This window comes from Echinops telfairi, unplaced genomic scaffold, assembly GCF_000313985.2.
Source record: "Echinops telfairi isolate 266 unplaced genomic scaffold, ASM31398v2 ScPeMD7_2565;HRSCAF=3150, whole genome shotgun sequence".
In the NCBI taxonomy this organism is placed as follows: Eukaryota; Metazoa; Chordata; class Mammalia; order Afrosoricida; family Tenrecidae; genus Echinops; species Echinops telfairi.
The window spans coordinates 1,783,452-1,807,097 of NW_022106463.1; the positions used below are offsets into that span (position 1 = coordinate 1,783,452).

At 46.3% G+C, this 23,646-nt stretch overlaps 1 protein-coding gene across 1 annotated transcript in view; it reads left to right on the forward strand.

Annotated features, from left to right (window-relative positions):
• FGF9 (fibroblast growth factor 9) overlaps nt 1-23,646 on the forward strand; it is a 51,207-nt gene that overhangs the window by 3,974 nt on the left and 23,587 nt on the right. Inside the window, exon 2 of the mRNA XM_004714822.2 lies at nt 10,549-10,652. Within this exon, the coding sequence (XP_004714879.1) occupies nt 10,549-10,652 (104 nt within the window). The remainder of the gene's footprint in view (nt 1-10,548; nt 10,653-23,646) is intronic.

The window sequence follows — 23,646 nt, forward strand, 5'->3', positions numbered from 1 at the left end:
TCATGATAGTGGGGGCGGGGGAGGAGGGCGCAGAAGGAGGGTTATTTAAGTCTTCCGAGCCCGCGCTGGGATCTGGGGGCGCCGGCCGCGGGGGCAGGGCGCGCAGGGCGCTCGGCGTAGCCACTCACCGGGGTTTGGATGGAGCGGAGTGGGTGGCTGTGCGCAGTGGGGGCGGGGGAGGAGGGTGAGGCAGGAGGGTTATTTAAGTCTTTCATCCGGTTGCAGTGAGAAGGGGGCCCCCGGGGTGACAGCAGTGCTGCGGTCTCCCGCTGCTGCCGCTGCGGCAGGTCCCAATATTAGCAACCCTCTGCGGCGCTGTGCGTGCAACGGGCGCCTCCTACCCGGGCTCCGCGTCCCCGCCCGTGGTGCGGCGGGCCGGCGCTAGGACCCGGTGGGCGGGCTGGTGGGAGCGAGCCGGCGGAAGGAGGAGGGGGCCCGAGGTGCTGCCGCAGCGCCTCACACCTAGCGCGGCTCCCTGCTCCCAGCCGCTCCCTCACCTCTGCCCTTCTCCCTTCCCCCACCTGCAGCCCCCTCCCCCTCGGCCCTGCAGCCTCCTGGGGGCTTGCCTTCACCCTCAGTTTCTTTGCACAGTCCCTAGAAAAGGGTGGGTGACTGAGGGAAGGGGGCAGGGGCAGGGGGCGGTTTACACCTGGATTAAAATAGAAGGTGCCTTTTCTACCTGCGAGATGAAACGGCAGAAGGAAACGTGCTGGGGAAATAATGTTTGCCACCCCCATGGCAGCTGCAGGTGACTGCGGCTGCGGGCGCGCTCGGTGGTGACACAGCAGAGGCAGTGCAGGGGACGTGGGGGTGGAGGTCGAAGCTTGCCTCTGGCGAGCTGCCAGGGGAGGTGTGTGTGTGTGTGTGTGTGTGTGTGTGTTTGTGGGGGTGATGGCAACTTAGGTGGGACCTTGGGAGGACCCTTTGTTTTTTCTTGTGGGGGCGGAGGTGTGGAGGTCAGGCTGAGCAGAACCAGGAGGAGCTGGGGATTGTAGCTGTGGGTACAAGGCTGGAGGAACAAGACGTTCCCAAATGTTTCTCAGGGTTTTCGCTTTTAAAGCTCTCTTGTCTTGCTCGACAGAAAAAAAAAGTGAGCGGAAAATCAAGTGGTGGCAACGATAACGCAGCGTTAAAAAAAAAAGAAGAGAAAAAGTGGTGATCCTGACCCTCTACTTAACTTGCATAGTGCCTATAGACCCAAGGGAAGCTGCTAGAACCATGGGTCTCTGGAAAGCTGGAGCGCTCCCCACCCCCATTTCGGCCTGGCCTGGCAGCTATGAAAGGTGGGCCTTCATCAGGACTCCAGATGAGCTGTGCATTCAAAGGGGGATGGAGTGGCAGGTGGAAGTTGTTCTAGAAGGAAGAGATATGCTCCTGTGTGTTTTAAAGAATTAAAACCAACCAACGAACCAAACAAACAAGCCAACCTTTTATTCCAGGGATTTTACACTTTAAAAAAGTGTCTATCTGGCTCTTCAATGTCCCATTAAATTGGTGTGGCTGTAACTCCTCATTAAGTTAGCATTTCCTAAGTAAACAGTGGGATTTGCTTAAGTTGCTTTGGACATTGAAATACTCTGATTCAAGACTCTTGCGATGATGGATGGGACCAGCCCTGGTGTGGAATTCTCTAAGATAGCAGGAAGCTCTGTGGGATGGGGGTTCAATCATCTATTTCTGAGAGCCCCAAGCCATGTCTTGCTCAGCAGTGTTCATATGTTTTGTTGTCTGAAGTCCAAAATTCAAAACAAGCTCATTACCATCGAATCTGTTCCCACTCACAGTGATCCTATAGGAGAGGGTAGGATTGTCTCTGGGTTTTTGATATTGTAACTCTTTATAGGAATAAAAAGCCTCATCTTTTCCCCAAGGAGCTGGTGGTTTTGAACAGCTGACCTTGTGTCTAGCAGCCCAAAGCATGTTGTCTGAAGTAGCTCTGCTAACTGCTGTTCTACAGACCCCAGATGGAACTGCTTCACTGTCTTCCCACTTCCCACAGCTGGCCTTGGAAGGGAGGCTGAGTTCAGGTGGGTTCTGGGGAGCTGGCCCATTTTAGCAGAAGTGAGGAAGTTTCACCAGGTTATTTCTTTGAAGCAATCCCACGAACTGACCTGGTCATGTGGACTAGAGATCACCGGAGGGCTCAGTGGTCATGTTCCCCTTCAGAACCTTTGGAAAAGAGAAACATGACACTAATCATTGACTATGTGCTCCATGTCATCCCATTCCTAACCATAACTGTGACCTCCCTGAGCTGAGGATGGCAAGGTTGTGACTGCTGGCCACCGTGGTACACAAGGCTGAGGTCTGCCCGTTCTTTCCCTCCCTTAAATCCCACCCCCCTACGTTGACGACTAAACATTTGTAAGTCTACATGGGCATCTCCCATGGCCCATTCTTGACTCAGCATTTCTCTACTACACCCCCAGAGAAACAAGTAATGTGGGCCGTGGGCAATAGTCTTGTTTGCACAGTTGAAGACATTCATTTGGCTCAGGCTTAGGCCCAGAGGAGAGTTAATTGGGCTGGTGGTGGAGGTCATACAGTTCTTCTTGGGCAAGATGGTATGTGTGATGATATGGATTCCAATCTGAGTCAGGACAGGTGGGTCCTGTTGCCAGGTCTTTCTGACCTTCAACACTGGTGCTCTTGGTACGTGGTGGAATGGCTGGGTGCACGCTACTGGGTGTTCTCTGTGCCCTCAGATCACTAAATTGACCTTTAAAAAAGCTAGGCCATGATTTTTGACATCTTCCTTTTCCAAGGAGCAGGCAGATAGAGATGCTGACAAAGCCTTTTCTGCCTGGAGTCAATAGATAGCTTCTCCTCCTGTGAAGTGCCCCTTTCAGATTTTCCGTCTTTCCAGTAGCCTCCTACATCGATCTACTTATTTGTCCTTCTAGCAGTGAGCTCTTTTGGGGTCTACAATAGTTTGTTGAATGAATATATGCCTACAACTGACAGCTATCTTGTCAATGCCAAGAAGATGCATGCATACACCCACACACACAGGAAAACACACCCCAAGCCGAGATAGATCTTGATACTTTCCCTTCCAGCTTTGACAATGATAATGATTATAACAAGAGCGCCATTACTAATCTGTGTCTTTATTATTATTATTTTTCCTCAAGTGTATTCTCTTTTAGTTTTAGTGTCCAGATCCCCAAACCAAACAAAAACCAACCTTCTGTAAGTTTTGAGAACGTAGCTGGGGCATTTCAGATAGCAGACTGTCCCATTTTAAAACATGGGGCCATAGGTTTTAAATGGTTTGGGTTACGCAGTCTGGAGCAAAGTAGCAATACTGAGTTGATAAGAATTGGGAATGTTACTGCTGGATGAGTGAGCCTGCCTCTCATCTCCCCCATCACTGCTCTTCCCCCACCCCCCTCAAACACACACACACACACACACACACACACACACACACACACACTGGCAGGACTCATCACAGTCCCTTTTTTGGTTCTACCTGTGCAGTTGTATTATAACATCAGAAGCCTTCTGTGGGTGAGGGATCTAGGATGGGGATGACCCACATGAAGCTCAGCGAACACCTTCCTGGTACTCTTCTGGGGGCCAGAATGAGTCATTTTCTGCTGTCAGTTGATGTCAGTCCTGCTAGAGCTGTGTGGGATGAATGCTGGGCTGCTAGCTTCAAGGTTAGTAGTTCAAACCCACCAACCGCTACTTGGCTAGCATTTCAGAAGCCCTGGTGGCATAGTGAGGCTGCAGACCACAAGGTCATTGGTTTGAAACCATCACCCGCTCCTTGGGAGAAAGATGAGGCTTTCTACTTCTGTGAAAGCTGTTCTACTCTGCCTTATATGGTTGATCTGAGTCCGGATTGACTAGATGGCAAGTGAGCTTGGGTATAGGAAATCCCTGGTGGTACACTGGGTTATTCTTGGGCTACAAACCACAAGATCAGCAGTTCAAAACCTCCAGTTACTCCACTGAGGCTTTCTACTCCCAAAGGGTTACAGTTTTGGGAGCTCACAGGGCTATTTCTGTTCTGTCCTGTGAGGTCACTATGAGTCGGCATTGGCATGGCAGTGAGAGCGTTTCGGGGTGTCTGGCAGACCTGCAGCAAGAGTTGAGCTGGTGCGAGGGAAGCTTCATTGCCACAGAGTTGGCTCATGTGTATTTTCTCTGTTGTAAATATTTTCCTGGTGAGTAGGGGCCCTGGTGGCATAGTGGGCTATCTGTTGGGCTGCAAGGTCAGCAGTTCGAAATGAGCAGGCACTCTGGGAGAAAGACGAGGCTTTCTGCTCTTGTAAAGAGTGGCAGTCTCAGAAGCCCACAGGGGCAGGTCTACTTTGCCTTAGAGGCTCACTAAGAGTCTGAATTAACTCGCTGGCAGGGGTTTGCTTACTTTTGCGTTAGAGGCTTGCTATGAGTTGGAATGATGGCAGTGACTTGGTGGCCGCAATTGGTCTGCGCACAAAACATTTAAGTAAATAGTCTTGTAAAGACCCTTGTACCTTTGAGCTCTGCATGATGACAGCACTTTGGCCTCTGTGGTCTTGATATACCTGTAGAAAGGGCACAGCCTCAGTAGCTCACCTAATTTTAAAAAATAATCATTTTTTTGGGAGCTTGTACAACTCTTATCACAATCCATCCATCCATCCATTGTGTCAAGCACATTTGTACATTTGTTGCCATCGTCATTCTCAAAACATTTGCTTTCTACTGAGCCCTTGTTATCAGCTCCTCATTTTTCCCCTCCCTCCCCCTCCCCCCTTCCTCATGAACCTTTGATAATTTATAAATTATTATTATTTTGTCATATCTTACACTGTCCGATGTCTCCCTTCACCCACTTTTCTGTTGTCCGCCACCCCCCCCAACCCAGGGAAGAGGTTATATGTAGATCCTTATAATCGGTTCCCATTTTCCACTCCACCCTCCCAGTATCGCCACTCTCACCACTGGTCCTGAAGGGATCATCCGCCCTGGAGTACCCGTGTTTCCGGTTCTTATCTGTACCAGTGTACATCCTCTGGTCTAGCCAGATTTGTAAGGTAGAATTGGGATCATGATAGTGGGGGGAGGAGGAAGCATTTAGGAATTAGAAAAAAGTTGTCTGTTTCATCGTTGCTACACTGCACCCTGACTGGCTCATCTCTTCCCCGTGACCCTTCTGTAAGGTGATGTCCAGTTGTCTGCAGATGGGTCCTTGGGTCCCCAATACGTACTCCCCCTTATTCATAATGATTTGATTTTTTTGTTCTTTGATGCCTGATACCTGATCCCTTCAACACCTCGTGATCACACAGGCTGGTGTGCTTCTTCCATGTGGGCTGTGTAGCTCACCTAATTTTTATTGCCCTGCCACTTTCAGTGCCACTTGCTGGTGAGTGCAGTCTGACTTCCTTAGCTAATGCCTACTAGTTACTCAAAGCCATCTCACTGCTATGGAATGGATCCCAACTCATAGCGACCCAATAGCATAGAATAGAACTACCCCGGGGGGTTTCTGAGACTACATTTTTACTGGAGTAGAAAGCCCCATCTTTCTTCCTCAGAGTGATCGTGGTTTCAAATTGCTGACCTTTCAATTAGTGGCCCAACTTGTAACCCACGATGCAACTAGGTTCCCAGTGAGGGCATAAGTGTATCAAAATGGTACAGAGATCACAGATATTTGAAGTAGTTTCTGAAGTGAAAAAGATTAAAATCAATTGTCAGCTATGCCTGATAACTAAGGATCTAGGCATTGGAATCAGATTGTTTGAGGTCAAATTACTTAACCTTTTTATGACCTCTGGAATATATAATGCCTCCTTACATGTTTAATTTCTGGGGTTCAGTGGGAATCCCTTGTGCCACATTTAGCCTGGGGGATGGGCTTGTATAACTGTGTGCTTCTGCAGAAATGGGCTCATCCACCCCAGCACCAGAACCTCCCCTTGGGACATATGTGTCCCACTGGTTACCTCAGCAGGCCATCGTATTTAAAAGCTTTCATTCCATCAAAATACACTCTATTATTGAAAACACAGGACTTTAGTGGCAACATCAACAACAAAAATCAAAGCAGAACATTTCCTTGCTATAGAAATCATGTGTTTTCCATAATGGAAAACATTTTGAACGGAATGAAAACTTTAAAAAAAGCATTTTTTTTAATGTAATGTATGGGATCTTTGGTGCTGGGGTTGTTAAGATGGGGTAATCTCCTTAAGCCCCACTTCCCCCATCAGACCAGGGTTGTCCTGAGACTACACTGGCATGCATTAAATGCTCAAGTGTTGTCATCATTACAACTATTATTGTTATTTTTGTTATTCATTTGGTTTTTGTGAAATCACACAGTCTCTTGTTGAATAAGATTAGTTCTCAGAGCTGCCCCAGGCTTAGGGGAAATGGCAAGATTGTCAAATGCCTTTTGAGAGAACGCCAGTTTCTTTCAGCTTTGTGAGGAAAGCTTCCCTCCCTGGCCTGGCAGATGAAATGGTTAAGACTTTAAAAGGGGTGGAATGCTTCTTGTTGTTCCATCCGTAATGAAATTTGGACATCGATCAGCTTCTAAGCTGAAGGTCAGGTGAAGGACGAGGCCTGTCTCAGGCTGTTTCTTCGTCTGAGGCTGAGACCCACATGCACGGATCATAAGAGTTATCTGTAGTTCAATGCCACCGAATGCGTGCATTCAGAGAGGCGTGAATGCCATGTGAAGAGAAGTGCGTGGAGACACACACGACCTTAGTTTCCTCACTGGGGTTGTCAGGTTTGGAAGGCTGGTGAGCAACTGCTTTGAGACGGAACTTCCCTGATAGACACCTGTGTGGTCGGGATGCCAAACATACTTTGTCATGCCTCTTGATAGCGGTTTTCACATTCTCTAAAAAGAAATAGATTTGCAGGTCTAGGGGAAAAAGGTACTTGGGCAGGTGAAAACATGCGCTATGTACACCTCTTGGAGAAGAAATAGGACAACCCTTTGTAAGACTTTTCTCTTCTACTTATCCCTCCCGAGTAGCGTTTGCTCTTGAGTTGAATCCTTTGCCTACTAGATGGGTGCTGTTCATGTCTTCTACTGACCTCCACCGCCCAGTCTGCATCGTGAGAGTTGCAGAATTAATTTCTAAAATTCCATGTGAGGGCTTTTTATTAGTCACAGGAGACTGACTGCTAGCAGCGTCTTACCCTGGACGTTATCAGGAGAGACGAGTCCCTGGGAAAGGACATTATGCTTGGTAAAGTAGCTCTAAAACTCACTGCTGTTGGGTCAATTCTGACTCATGGAGACCCTACCGGGCAGGGTAGAACTGTCCCTGTGGGTTTCCAAGACGGTCACTCTTTTCTGGAGTAGAAAGCCCTGTCTTTCTCCCATGGAGTGCCTGGTGGTTTTGGACTGTAGACTTTGCAGATCATAGCTCAATTCGCAACCCCTGTGCGACCAGGTAAAGCAGAGGGACAGTGGGAAAGAGGAAGACCCTGGATGAGATGGATTGATGCAGTGGCTCAAACGTAAGAGCAATGGACGAGGGTGGAGCAGGCCGGGGTGGGGCTGTCTTTTGTTGGCTATGGGGTTGCTGTGAGTTGAAACCCACCCAATAGCATCCAGCAACAACAACCCTTACTGGTTTTCACAACTCCAAGACTAGTTAAAATTTTCAATATTTGAGGGTGTTTTTGAACACACCAATATTAGATAGGCATTGGAAAAGTGTAACATTGTAACAAAAATGAGATAATTGCTGTGCACAAGTAATATTAGCTTGGCTCTAAATGTATCCTGTGGTGATCATCTTGACACAACCAGACAGAGAAACTGAAGCTGTTGTGTGATCATAACATTCTGGATTTGTTGTGGTTGTTGTTGTTCATCTGAGATGCTGGTAAAGAGCTCCGGTGGCATTATGGGGTAAGCACTGGGCTCCTTCATTGCAAGGTTGGCAGTTCAACACCACCAGCCGCTCTGCAGGAGACCGTTTCTCTCTTAGGAAAGATGGGCAGCCTTGGAAACGCTTTGTGGGGTCACTGTGAGTTGGAATCAACTCCGTGGCAGTGGGTTTTGGTTTTGGAGGTGGTGAGCTTCTGAGTGAGGTAAGCAAAGGGAGAGAGGATTTAAAAGCTCACTGTTCTGTTTGATTTGGGGGATATGGTACACATGGGTATATACAATCAAGAGCATCTTTGCAGGCAACGTTTCCACCCCACCCCCACCCCCAAAGGATGCAATTTTAGTTGCTTAATCAGTCGTTGTGCTTTAGATCAGTATAACAAAAATTGATAACACTGTTAAAACAGACATAGTTCAGATGTGTTCAAGCTTATTTTAATTCTCAGATGGAGCTTAGTAAGGCTTTTTAATAGTGGGCTGGCTCCTTTTCTGGACAAACCAATCTATGGTTAGTGCCTCAGGGTCTTATTTTGAGAGACACAAGCCCATTCTCGGCATCGCCTTTTTTGTGGTTTTAACTCATCAGTGCTCCTACACAAAGATTTCATTTCTCGTTTGTAACATGGGGCCAGGTCGTTGTCCTGTGTTCACTCTCTGGGTTAATTTGAATATATTTGTTTGTTTGTCATCCATCCATTGGTGGCATATCTATATAGACACTTGGTTTTACTTTGGATTAAAAAAATCATTTTATTGGGGGCTTGTAAAGCTCTGATCACAGTCCATCCATCCATCATGTCCAGCACATTCGTACACTTGCTGCCATCATCATTCTCAAAGCATTTGCTTTCTACTTGAGCCCTTGGGATCAGCTCCTCATTCCACCCACAATATATATATTATAAATTATATAATAATTTATACATTATGATCATTTTGTCATATCTTATGCTATCTGATGTCTCCCTTTACCCACTTTTCTGTTGTCCATCCCCTAGGTAGGAGGTTATATGAAGGTCCTTATAATCGGTTCCCCCTTTCTACCCCACCCTCTGTCCACCCTCCCGGTATTGCATCTCTCACCACTGGTCCTGAAAGGGTCATCTGTCCTGGATTCCCTGTGTTTCCAGTTCCTGTCTGTACCAGTGGACATCCTCTGTTCTAGCCAGATTTGTAAGGTAGAATTGGGATCATGATAGTGGGGGGTGGGCAAGGGAGGAAGCATTTAAGAACTAGAGGAAAGTTGTATGTTTCATCATTGCTACACTGCACCTGACTGGCTTGTCTCCTCCCGGTGACCCTTCTGTAAGGGGATATCCAGTTACCCACAGATGGGCTTTGGGTCCCCAATCTGCACTCCCCCTCATTCATAATGATATGATTTTTTTTGTTCTTTGATGCCTCCGGTACCAGTGTTTTTTTAAATTTTTATTTACTACTGTACCTCCCAGATTCCTTACCCCTCAGACCTAAACACTGGTCAGAATGGTTGCACGAGGAGGACAAGAACAATGGAAACTGACTCACATTCTTTTGTGACACACCAGCTAATTTCAAACAAACCAAAAGAACGCTTAAAGGTTTGTTTTCCAAGGGGAAAAAGAAAATGGCACTGGGCTCTCGATGCCGGGCAACGCAGCAGCTCAGATTCCCGTGCAACGATGTCTGCACAAGCTGCTCAGCGGCCCTGGTTGTGGCCTCCTCCCGTGGGAGTGTTCTCAGGGTCTCTGTTATTAGAATGGCTCTCTTTCCACACATCTAGTTTCCCAGCAGGCTTATTGGTGTTGTTCCCTACCCCCAACAGTTTTATTGGCATGTAGTGCACATATCGTACGATTCAATCGTTCAGACAGTTCGCATCAAGAAGAGTTGTGCAGTTGAGTTGGAGAGCCTTTTCTTCACTCTTGTACTCATCATTATCGACTCCCCATTTCCTTCCAACCTCCCCTGGCCCCTCCCCGCCAAAGAACCGTGAATCTACAGTTACTGTCTCTATAGATTCACCTATCCTGGATTTCATATAAAAAAAAACAACCATTAAGAAGCAAAGGACAACCACCATCAGAAAACTACCAAGAATAACAAAGTAAAACAGATCAAAGACCTCAATCAGAAAGAATGAAGAAAATACTAAAAAGTGGAACAAATGTACATGGGTCATAATGGAGATCAAATGGTAGGGTGCTAAATGTCAGCCCACCTTCCCCGACGTTTTAGTCTTAAAGTGTGTCGTTTTAGTCTTAAAGTGTGTCGTGTCCATCATTATGGTGAAAAGTGTTTTGTATCATTGCTCTCAGCTAAGGAGCCCTGGTAGCTTAGGGAGCAAAGTGCTGGGCTGCTGACTGAAGAGTAGGCTGTTCGAACCCACCAGCTGCTCTGCTGAAGAAAGAGGAGGCAGTCTGTGTCCAGCAAGGTTGGTGACAGACCTGGAAACCCCATGGGGCAGTTCAACTCCGCCCTGTATGGTCGCCAGGAGTGAGAATTCACTGGAAAGCAGTGGGTTTGTTGTTTGGCTTACTACTGGATAGAATTTACTTGAAAAATCACTTCACTTCGGTCATTGGTTTCAGTGTGTAGACAATTCCTTGCCAAGTGTGAGGAGGCATTAGTTGGGAGCTGGCATAGGTGTCCTTTCAGAAGCCACTGTGCATTTTCCACTGACTTGCTTCTCCTGTTCCCCACGTGTTCCACAGGCATTCTGGAATTTATCAGTATAGCGGTGGGCCTGGTCAGCATTCGCGGCGTCGACAGTGGACTCTACCTCGGAATGAACGAGAAGGGGGAGCTGTATGGATCAGTAAGTACTGTGGGAGAGTCCACCCGCATTGGCACCTCCTATTCAGTTGGAGCGACTCCTTTCCTAGACAGCGGGAAGGCAAAAGGACTGCGTCTGGAAGGGGAATGGGATTCTTGACTGAGGAAAAGCATTCCACTTTTATTGATTGCAATCACCTCTGGGTCTTCACTAGCTCACAGTTTGCCCGGACTTTAGATATCTGCCAGACCATCTTCCTTATCAAGAACATACAAAAGTCTCAAGTATGGAAAATTCCATCTTCTTGCATCGAATGGGGGTTGTTGTTTTTAAAAAATGAATTGAACTCATCTTGTCCCAAGTCTTGTCTCACATTGTAATTAAAATTAGAAATAGACCAGGAAGTGACTATAAACCCTCTCTGTGAGCTACAGATTTCTGTTCTGTGAGGAGAGAAGGGAGGTAGGGAAATTTGGGTCGACAGTTTTGAAGGTGAATGAGAATACGATGAACATTTGAAAGTATTTTGGGTTTATTCCACCCCCCCACCCCCATCTCACTTCTCATCTCCACTAGGTGTAAGTTCCTTGAGGTTGGCAGCCAGGAATATTTATTGTGGCTTATCAAATGCCAGGAACTTTGGTGGCATAGGGGGTTACACGTTGAGCTAGTAACCACAAGGTCGGCAGTTCATAGCCCCAGTCTCTCTGTAAGAGGAAGACACACTGTCTACCCCCATAACCTCAGGAACACAAACAGCAGTGCTCCTCTGGCCTGTAGGATCCCCAGGGGTTGGAATAGATCCAATGGTAGTGAGTTTGGGTTTATGAAGTTCCAGGGAGATTTGGAGGCTCACTGGTGGAATTTTTCCCCTTAGGTGTGGGAGACCTGGGTTGGAGGCTTGGCCTATGGCCCTCCCTGCCCATCTCCCGGTGGAGCTCCTGGGTTGCCATGGCGTGAAATTGCGCAGGGCTCAGCAGAGCTGTCAGTCTAAGAAGAGAGGCCTGGACCGATGCTTCCTCACTCAGTCAATGACAGTGCAGTGGTCCGATCTGCAGCAGACGAGGGGCGATGGCGCAGGTCTGGGCAGCGGCTCATTTGCTGCCCTCAGGGAGTTCCCCACCTGTGGAGAAAGGACTGACTTTGCCCCTTTGTGTTTCTCCACTCCCTCTCGTCTCTAGAGAATGGTGCTTGGCACACCAAACCAGAAAACAACCCCACTGCCATCAACTTGATTCTGATTCAAGAGGCCTATATAGGGTTTCTGAGACTGTAAACTTTATGGAAGCAGACAACACCATCTTTCTCCCTTGGTGAAGCTGGTGGGTTTGAACTACTGACCTTGCCATTAGCAGCCCAGTGTCCAAACCACCAAGCCACCAGGACTCCTGGCCTGGTACACAGGAGGTACTTAACACATTTTCTGGTGAACTGTATGAGTAATCTATTATAGCACTACACTGAAATTTCAACCTTAAAACTTATAGAGAAATGAATTTATTTTTCATTTCAATTATTGATGGTCGAATGAAGATGTGCTCTCTACTAGTTGAAATACGACAACTTTGATTTCAGTCTGTAACAGGCTGAAAGTGAAAAAATTCAGAGTAGGAAAAAGTCTGGGGTACTTAGGCAAGGGAAGTGGAGGGCATTTTACACAGGAAAAAATGTCTAGCTGTGTTCCTTTTCTATCCATATAACATACATATGTATGCAAGAGCGGGGAGCGTGTTGTAGTTTCACCGAGATACTCCAGTTGGCAGTAAATTGAACGTTGGCCTGTGTCATTAGAATGTGATGTGGACCTACGTCCAAAGACACAGATGATTTTCTGCCTTCCCAAAGTGAGTGACAGCAACTCCTGGGAGGCAGTGGCATGGCCCACGGGGCTGCAACAGCAGATACCCACACTTTATCCTGGATGATGGTCCAGAAGACAAATGCCTTTAATGTTTTTTAAAGGAGGCTGTAGGCCAGATACGTTTTAGTTATATATCTAAGTCTTTTCTTTTTTCAGTGCTTCCTTGAGAGATTAATAATTAAAAAAACACCAAAAAAAGTCTTTTATCGTAGGCTTGAATTTACTTCCTAATGCTCCCTGTCAACACTTTAAGAAAGATATGAAGATACAAGATGAATCAGACTTTTCTATTTTATAAATATTAGAGGATGCTGTCCTTTTTTCACCCTCTAAATCCCGCCCCCTCACTTTTTGTGTGAGGTAGATTTTGCCGTGTCAATCACAATTGAGCTCGATAAAAAGCTTTTGGTGTGGAGGACTGAAGTTCTCTGATTTTGAGTGAGTGGGCGGGGCAATAGATCATTTATCCCACTTGTCTTCAAACTTTAAAAGTCACATATCCAGATTAAAAACTAAACAAACAAAACTTTTAGTTTTGTGCAGGTGGATTTCAAAATAGACATGCATAATTATTTAGGTATTATATATGTAAAAATATAGTTTGCATATATGATTTGACTTTGAGGACATCTATCAAAAGAAGCATTTCAGGAGGGTGACATTAATGAGTAAACAGAAGTAGAACCAGCCTGACCAGTTGAGTTGATTTCTACTCCTGGTGACCCCAAAAGGGTCAGGAGTGAACGGTTTCCCATAGGATTTCCAATGGCTAAGTTAAAAAAAAAGAAAGAACTTGCTAGGGATTTTTCTTAAGGAGTCACTAGAACCTCCAACCTTGTGGTTAGCCGGCGAACATGCTAATTGTTTGCACCACTCAGGTGCTCCTAACCATAAGTAGGGACCAGGCTTGTTATTTTTCTGCCCGCAGAGCATCACCTATTCCCCAGTTTAGAGATGACCACCCTATCTTTCATGCCTGTGCTTGATGATTTGGACTCTGAGATGTATTGGTTGACCAAGAAAGCAGATCTGTGTTCAGCAGAATTGCCTCTATATTTGTTGTCCCAGCTGAGCGGAGTCTTAAAATCCAGATTACGTGCCCTGGCCTCCTTACTCGGCTCTTCCTCTGATCTGGCCGCCTCCTGCCTTTGTCCTGGTTGAGATGGGAGCCCAGGGTTGGGAGCAGGGTTGGAGGTCCGTTTGGCTTGAGAATATCAGACGGAACGCAGGCTGGTGGCAGTATTCCTCTGTGAGGGGGAGGTGGTGTAATGGTTGGAGGCCACCGTCTTGCCTGGGTCTCTCTCCTATGAGTCTAGGCTATTGTTTAGGGCTCATCTAGCACGCTCCCTTGCACCCACGTGACCACACAGCCAGCCTGAAGTCCTGCGGCACACTAGGCCAAGGGGAGAGGACAAGAACAGACACTGGCTTCGTCTTGTATGCAGAGTCATCCTGCGGGCTCGGAGGTGAGAAGGCCCAGCAGCGCTTCTGCACCCTGTGATTTCCTAGTTAAAAAATTCCTGCAGCTGCTTCCTCGGGTCCAATTTCTAATCCTTTCTCCCCACCGAAGACAGAATTATCCCTTAAAACCCAGAGAGGAGTGCCACTCCTTTTATCGAGAGTCCTTCAAAGACTCCCCTGGGTAGTCTACAGGGTAGCATCCCACACATTTCTTCAACCACTTTGCCTGCATTGGCTTTGCTGTGACCATCTGTGGGGCTCTTTCTCCATGTAGTGTGAGCCTGCCCATTTGCTAGTTCCTGAACCTGTCCTATCGTCTAGTTTGGACATGTGACCAAGTTCGTCCCTGTCCGTGGAGTGCTGCTTCCCCCCCTCCCCTTTTCTCACCACACAACACTCTTTCTTTAAGACTCAGTGAAAATAGTGATGCTTTAGGCAAAGCCTTCACCAATCCCTAGCTCTAATTCCAGGGACTGTATTCAGGTTCACTTGGATTTCCCTCGAGGCCTCAGGAATCCTTGGCTTATATGAGGGGAGGTGGGCTGGGGACGGGTCTTCAAAACTTCCATGGACCATTTCTAGTATCTTCTAATTCCGTTTACCCACAATTGTCTGTTGTATCATGTGTGCTCGTGTCAATTGTGGTTGTACCAGTGATTCCCCTATATTTCCATTACCACGTGAGCGGCAGTATGGATGGTCAGCTGTGTTTCTGGACTCATGTACCAAGATGGGCGTGGCAGCCGCTTTGCTTCTTTTATTTTCTTTTAACTATTGCTTCATGTAGAGCCAAGGGCCTTGGCTCACAGTAGGTGCTCAATATATGTACATTGCTTGAGAGGAATTCAGTGTGATGATTTCTGTTTTTCATACAACACCTGTGTAAGGACCTCGCCATATCTGTTTGTATGGCCAGTGCATGTTTAGGCTCCTACTTGAGAGATGCATCACCACCTTCCATTCCCATGCTTAATTGGACTGTGTGGATGTTGTCCCTGGTGGACCTGGCCCAAGGGGGATATGGCTGGGGCTGGAGAGAGAGAGAGAGAGAGAGAGAGAGAGAGAGAGAGAGAGAGAGAATGCAGTGGGGAAAGCATGGGAACAGGAGTCAGGAGACTAGCACTCGTTCTGTCCCTGCTACTAACTAGGGAGCCAGCGCGTTTTCCTTACCAGTTATCTGCAATGCTTGAGTGAGACCTCCGTCATATTCTTTCCTGGCGTTGATCTCAAGGATTCTATATTTGGGAAACTTTGGGCTGTGCTGTTGCGTCTTCTCTGCCTAACTTGAGAAATGTTCTCTCTACACACACACACACACACACACACACACACACGCTTATGCAGGCAGAGCTTTCAGCCTCTTCTGGGTAGAGCAGGGAGCCTGTTCCCTGGCAGCCGGCTGTTTTCCCTTTGGTCCGTACCTGCAGCAGGGGATGTGGGAGAGGGCGGGTGAAAGGATCCTGGTTGCTGTGTGGCTGGGACTCTCACCTTGTCCACTTGGGGTGGCAGTGGGAATGTGGGAGACCCCAGCATTTCACAGTGATGAAACGGAGACTAGGAAAGAAAAGAAGCAGTCAATCCGTCCATTATGAAGGCACAACTGAGGGTGGCTGAAAGCATAGGAGGAAGCTCTCCAAAGTTCAGGGAAGAATGGAATGAAAAGATAAGGGAATTCCCCCATGAATGTTTTGAAGCCTTCCCCCCTTATATGACTTGAAGCTGTGTAAACTGCAATAAACTCAAGTGGAGAAGATTAATTTCTAAATATTAGAGTAACCTGATCTCATTATGAAACAAGGTCAGTAAGGTATTTGGGGAAATAGCAGTCACCATTATAAAGTAACCTGCCAATGTAGCAAAATTCATTTAAGAATGTATCTTGGTATTTTGGCTTAATTTCCTCCTTTCATCCAAGGAGCTCTTTGTCCCCATGTTTACTTTCAAAGTAGGCTGAGAGGTCAACGGTGAATGACGATGCTTGTTCAACAGCACAGAGAGGTTCTGACATCCGAGTAGAATGTAGAAACAAAACCCGACACCTAGGCAGCTGATGCGTAGCCTGTTCTGAGCTCTAGAAGGAAGGCCTGAGGATTTCTAACTCTGGGATAAAGTTTGGGTTATTGCATTTCTCTTTTAATTCATGCTGCGCCCACTCGTTCACTCCACAATCATTTTTGCACAGAAGGCTACGCTTTTGGCTGCTAACCGCAAGGTCAGCGGTTTGAACCCAGTGGCAGCTCCAGGCAGTGTAAAGAGTGACAGTTTCGGAAACCCACAGGGTCAGTTCCACTCTGTCCTGCAGGCTCACGATGAGTCAGAATGGGCTTGACAGCAGCGAGTGAGTGATTTACTTAATGCGGGGCTGGTGTTAAGGGTAAGGCAATGAAGCACACCTCTCAAAACCTGGCGGGGGAGCTAGAAACCCTTCCATGCAGTGGGAAAGGCGGGGATGCAGAGGAACCCACCAGAGGAAGGTTTTCATAACCTTGCTGGGGAATCTGGTAACATTGAAGCTGGATCTCGAGGGAGGAGTCAAAGTTTCAGGAAAGGGAGAGCAGGTCAGTTCGAGCATGTTGTTGCTGTGGGCTGTTGGTTCCCACTCACAGCCTCCCTGCAGGACAGACAAGAACTGCCGGGGAGTGTTGTCAGGGCTGCCATCTCTGTGGGAGTAGGTCATTTCTCCCAGGAAGTTGATCCATGGTGAGTTGGAGGTCTCAACTGGTTTGGTTTACAGTTGTGGGATTAACCACTGTGAAACCACACCACACCACACCACACCTCACCACACCACACCACACCACACCACACCACACCACACCACACCACACCACACTAAACCGCAAAACAACCAAAAAACCAAACTCACTGTCATTAAGTTGAGTCCAGACAGGGTAGAACTGCCCCTGTGGGTTTCCGAGATTGTAACTTTATGAGATTAGAAAGCCTCATTTTGCTACTTTGGAGCTGCTAGTGGTTTTGAACTGCTTATCTATGGCCAGCAGCCCAACATGTAACTGCTACACTACCAGGGCTCCTACTGTGCCACTTAGAGTCAATGCTGACTCATAGTGACCCCCTATGGGTTTCTGCGACTCTAACTGTTGACAGGAGTAGAAAGCCTGGCCTTTCTTCCAAGGAGCTGCTGGTGGTTTTGAACTGCTGATCATGTGAATTGCAGCCAAACAAGTAAGCACTACACCACTAGAGCTCCTATGGTGCCACCAGGACCCCTTAATTAGGGCATCGAAAGCTAAAGCTAAAGCTAAAACTAAACCTACCGTCATTGAGTAGATTCTGATGCATAGCAATCCTACATAGGGTTTCCAAGGCTGTAAATCTCGATGGGTACAGGATGGTGGGTTTGAACTGCCGACCTTGTGGTTCATAGCACAATGCTTACATGACAGTGCCACCAATGCTCCTTAATTAGGGCATGTAACCCTTCACTGATAAAGATTAGAATACCTGGCGTGGTTGAAATTCAGAGAGGGTGTGAGATCACACACAGACCCATACATATGAGGGGTCCCTTCCCCCCAAACAAAACAAAAAGGAAAAAAAAATCTCCTCTAGGCAGAGCTTACATAGTCACGTTTTTCCCACTAGACTAGCGTCGAGCAACTCACACTGAGTCAGTGCACCCAGTGGAGTCACCTGGGAAGGTTTTTTCTGGTCACAGTAAATTTTTTTGTACAAACTGTTTCACTCAAATCTTGTTTTTTGTGATGGCTGATTTAAGAGAACAGTGTGTGGCTGTGAAATTTTGTTTCCTGCTTGAGAAAAATGCTGCAGAAACTATTTTGATGTTGAATACAGCTTACAAGGACAGTATAAAGGGAAAAACTCAAATGTACAAGTGGTTTTCTCATTTCAAAAAAGGTGAAATGTTGATTGATGACAAATCTTGTTCTGAATGTCTGTCAACTTCCCGAACGGACAGAAATGTTGTCTCCGTAGTGTATTTGGAGTTTGTTCCACTGTTAACCGGGCTTTCTATTTAGAGGCTCTGAAAAGATTGCATAACTGTGTGACAAAACAGGCCTGCTTTGTGGGAACTGGCTTTGCCACCACCACAATGCACCTGCCCAGTTTTGGGCAAAAAACAGCATGCCTCTCTTGCCCCACGCACCTTACTCACCTGACCTTGCCTTGTGTGACTTCTCTTTGTTTCCGTGAATGAAGAGGAGTATTAAAGGACAGCGATTTGATGATGAGGTGAAGAAATAACAAGGGAGGTGCTGTCAGTAGTCATCCAAACAGATGAGTCTGGAAAACATTTCCAAGAATGGAATTGCAGATTTGACAAATACAGTGTAAAGGAGAGTATTTGAAGGTGATAAGATTGTTTTGTAAAGAAAGTTTAAATACATAGCTTTGGGAAAATAATTCTGTTTTTGTGTGTGTGGGGAGTACCCCCTCATACACATTCATACCCTACATACACAAACACATTATTTGGGTACAGGAATAGCATCTTGGGTTACAATGGTCACTTGTGTGTGTTCTTAGCAAAGAGACCAGAGGCAAGTATTAGATCATAACTTCTGGTGTCTTCATCTGTGTACTACCAGCATACGTGCAAACTGCTAATAGCATTTGACTCATTAAATGCTATAACAATTAACTGCCTTCCAGAAGTTTATGTTTAATGAAAGGTATCTGACCTTTTCATGGAGAAATAGTAGCTCAGTCACTAAAATCAGGATGATGTGGAAATGAACAGTGTGGATTCTTCAGACGTGGTCTAGGAAAGGATGCCGCCAGGCTGGGGAGCACTGCTGGTTCATACTCCTGTAATAGCACTTAACCCTATCTGCCCAGAACTTTAGTCCACTTCGGTTTCTCTCACTACATGAAGTTTATTTGGGTTGACCTTCTAATAGTCTTTGTGCGCAGAAAGACCACGCCGTGTCCTTTATGGGTGGTTGGCACTTGGTGTTTGTTGACCCCGTTCCACATATGATGAATCACACACATGCAGAATCTGGTAGTATCATGCAGCTGCCACCATGGCCAGCCAATGCACAGCAGGATGGAATGTTGCCTGGCCCTTCACCATTTGAACAATCACAAGTAGGTTTGAGCTCATTGTTGTGCCTGCTCTATCCTTCTAACCTAGAGGGCTCATCTCCCAGAATATTGGGCAATCTACTGTTATGTCCATAGCTTCCCATTGGCTGATTTTTTGAAGTAGGTCCCCAGACCTTTTCCCCCCCAGTCTGTCTTAGACTGGAAGCTCTGCTGATACGCGTTTGTCTAGTGTCAAGGGTGACCCTATGGGATTTGAAATACATTACTTGCCATATTTTGGCAACCCACAGCCCTCGGGTATGACAAGCTGCTGGTTTGAAATCCAGTGATAGGAGTGTGGACTATGTGGCTGTCAACTTATAGGAGCCATGTCTCTTCACAGGAGTTATCTCATTTAACTACTAAAACTGGAGAGGAGAGAGGCCAAGTGCCCAGTGGCATGGGACTCCTAAGTGGCAGAGCGAGGACCCAGTCTTGTTCTTCCAGCTTCTGAATCCCATGGGGTTGTCAGAGCTGCTCCTTAGCACAGGTGCTTACTCTAAGAGTGAGCTGTGCTTCTTTAAGGGACACAGTTGGGTCTGTGGTTTTAAATGAATCCATCATCAATGGTTTTAAATGAATCTGTCATCAATAACCAATGCATGATGGAGTTTGGCTGTGTTGACATGTATTTAAATAAATACTCTAGTTAGGGGCAGGTTTCTCTACTGGGTAGACACCTGGAAGCACAGAAGTTTTTTGTATGGTGTTTCCATGGTGGGATAGGTAGAGGAACCTTGAAAACCCAACTACCCCAGAACTGATTAATATATCAACTCCTTTCAGAGGAAACAAAAACAAGACAAACAAGAAAATACACACCCTCACATCTCTAGAGCTTCATGTTGACTTACCGTATATACTCATGTATAAGCTGAGTTTTTCAGCACATTTTTAATGTAGTTTTTGTGGTAAAATTAGGTGCCTTGGCTGATATTCGGGTCGGCTTATACTTGAGTATATATGGTACATTATTTTTAGTATATTATTTGATGATGTGGAGGCTTGGTGGTATGATGGGTTACAGATTGGGCTTCTAACTGCAAGATTGGTGGTTTGAACTCACCAGCCGCTCCTGTGAAGAATTAAAGTTTCGGAAACCCTGTGAGGCAGCTCCACTCAGTCCTATAGGGTGGCTGTGAGTTGAATTGATTCCAAGGCAGTGGGTTTGGCTATGCTTTGGTCTGCTTAAAATGCACAAACTTAGAAAGTAGATAGAAGTTCTGACTATTTCTTAGACAGCCACAGTGTACAACAGAGTGATTTGTTATTGCGTTGCGTCACTAGATATCTTTGATGTAGATGTTCAGACAAGTCCCGTGGATGACATGTCCAAAGAATGAATTCCTATAAAGGACATGAAAAAGGCAATTTGTTTAGTGATCTGCCCGATACCAGGCCTACTCTGGAAATGGGTGGTTTTTAGCAGTTATTTTTGTTAATAGAGGATGGCCTTGTATTGCATGTGTGCACTGCCAGTTTTCAAGGGATTAACCCATAATTCCATGACGATGGAGAGGGCTACAGCTCAGCACAGCACCTTCTGTTATCATTTGATTTAGTTTTTACAATGGCCCTGTTTTCAGATGAAGGGCAAGTGAGATTTTAGTGACTTAGTGATTTACTCAAGACCACATAGTAAGTGACAAGTCAGGATTTGATCCGGCGGCCCTGCTGGGTAAGCGTAGGACTGCTAACCACAAGGTGGGCGTATCAAACCCACGAATCACTCCTCGGAAGAAAGATGAGGCTGTCTGCTCCTATGAAGATTTACAGCCTGGAAGCCCAATGCAGGGTCATCGTGAGTTGGAGTTGTCTTGAGGGCAGTGGGTTTGGTTGTTTTGGATGCCGATTCTGAAGGAATTGCAAGGCTAACATGCATGGCTGCTGACTGAGAGGTCCATGGTTTGAATCTACCAGCTGCTCCAGGAGACAGAGATGAGGCTGTCTGCTTCTGTAAAGATGACAAACTTGAATCCCTGTGGGGGCAGTTCTGCTCTGTCTATGGGGTCTCTGTGAGCAAGAATCGACAGTAGGTTTGTTTTCATAGGGCTTATCCTGATTCCATCTTAAGTGAGTCTTGCCGGATTTCTGTGTGTGTTAAGAATGCCTATCCATCTCACAAAGGCAGCATCTACTGACTTTTAGAGAGCATAAAATCAAGCATCTTAAAGCAGCACTCACATCTCTACCTAGGTCTAAAATGTTTTCAACCAGAGCCATGCCTGGTCAAGCGGAGACTGACTCCTTGTTCCCTCAGCTGATCTCTCGCCAACATGCACTCATTCACTAGCCTCTCACAACCACTGAGCTAATATTCCTCTTTGGGCCGCTTCACTTTTGTGACTGAAAACTGTTTTACCAGAACTTTACCTGCTGGAGTGATATTGTGCCACATCTTGAAGTCATGCTGCTGGTTGACTTCACAGATATAATTTTGGAGTATTTTTTCCTTATTAATTTTTAATCTAGTGATTCATTTGTTTCTTTGGCATCCAGACTACTGGCCACTAGTTAGTGAAAAATCCTCTTTTCAAGAGTTATTTACTTTTATTTAAGCTTATGTGATATATCAGGGTACCGAGCTTACTGATTGCCGCTTAAAATACCTTAACTTCAGAAGTCCAGAGTCATGGTCACATGTCTGGGGATCTGTAGGCTTTGAAGAAAACTGTTTTAAAAAAGGATCTAAATATCGAATTCCCTGACTAATTTGCTTTTTTGGAGGGTGGGGGCTTACTAGTGTATTGTGGTTTGGGTGAAAGTTTACAGAACAAATTAGCATCCCATTCAACAATTTATTCACATCTTGTCTCTTGACAGTAGTTGCAACTCCCTCAATGTAATGGCACTCTTCCCTCATCCTCCCTGGGTCCCCATTTCCATTCACCCATCTTTCCTGTGCCCCCCTGCCTTCTGAACTTTGGGGGCAAATGACTCTTGGTCTTGTGTGCTGATGGCTCTGAGGAGTATGTTCCTCACAGGGGTTACTGCTCACATTATAGACCTGGTTATCGTTTGGCTGAAAGGTGATCTCTGGGAGTGGGTTCAGCTCCAGGTTTGAAGGGTGTCTAAGGACCAAATTCTGGATGGATCCACCAGTCTCCATCAGACCAGTAAGTCTGGTCAACTCTGATGTTGAATTTTGTTCTACATTTTTCTCCCCCTCTGTCCCACCTCGATTGTGATCCTGGTCAAGGTGGTCAGTCGTGGTAGCCGGGCACCATCCAGTTCTATTGGTCTCAGGCTTGTGAGGCCTGGGGTTCTTGTGCTTCATTTGTTCTTTATAGCCTTGCTTCCTTGAGGTTTGGATTCTCTTCAGCCTTTCTCACTCCGGATGAGAAGGGACCAATAGTTGTGCCATAGATGGTTGCTTGCAAGCTTTTAAGACCCCAGTTGCTACTCACCAAGGTAGGACAAGGACTTGGTTGTGACCATCAGTTGCAGAATATATAAATACCCAAGCTCTTGGATCAGAGGACAGCTCTATGTCTGGTGGTCATATACTCAGGACGGGTTTTTCTTCAGATTCAGAAGTCCGGAGCCGAGCTCTCCAGCCTCACTGTTTTAACTTTCCCCGTGATGTCACTTCCTGTCTCTGACTGCTTTCAGGTTTACTCATGTTTCCCTTGTACCATATGGTTGCATTTTCTGCGGTGTCCCTGCCAGAGAAATCTGATGAAGCCAGCTTGATGGAGTGGGTTTGAAAAGGCACTTCCTAATGGCATTTCTCTTGGTAGAACCAAAGGAAACACACTAACATGAAACTGTCTGAGGGCAGGGGCACATTGCAAGGCTAGTAGTTAGAACAGCTCCCTTCTAGGAGTTGACTCTCCATGCTCATTGGATTGTACTGCAGCACTCTCAGGTAGACATTAGACTGTTCACCCCACAGTTGGAAGTTCTGCAGGGGAAAGACGAGGCTGTCTGCTCCCATAAAGATTTCTAGAAGTCTCAGAAATCCTACCTACATAGGGCCACTATCAGTTGGAATTGACTCAATAGCACTGAGTTTGGTTTGGTTTGGATTAGGTAGTGGAATATGTATGTTGTCAGTGGGATTCTAAAACATCTCTTTCTTTTTTGTACAAAGAGAAAGCCAGGCTGGCCCCTGGCTTAGAGCACCTTATTGATGCCTTGGGACTGAGTGTTTTCCTCACTTATCTGTCGGTGTGTACTGTGATGTCTTGGGTGGTGTGGTGGTGCTGGAAACTGTGCCACTGACATTTCAAATACTGCAGGTTCATGTATGGTGGACAGGTTTCAGTGGAACACCAGACTAAGATAGACTAAGAGTGACCAGCAAGATGATCCACTTCTGAATAAATTGGCCATGTAATACTTTATGAATAACAGTGGGACATTCCTTGTCTGTCACAGTGGTTGGAAGTCACTCCAAATATGACTGAGCAACTTCCTTAATGTAGAGTCAACCTGAATGACATGGATGGAGTAAGCTTTCCAGACTGCAAATGTCCGTTAGTTATTAGGATGTGGTATGTACAAAGTCAGGATTGAAGAGAATTGGAAGTTGTCAGAAATGGAATGGAATACACCAAGGTCAGTCTCCTAGGTATTAGTGACCTGAAGTAAACCGCTATTGGGCACTTTGAATTGGACAATCACATGGGATACTATGTGCTG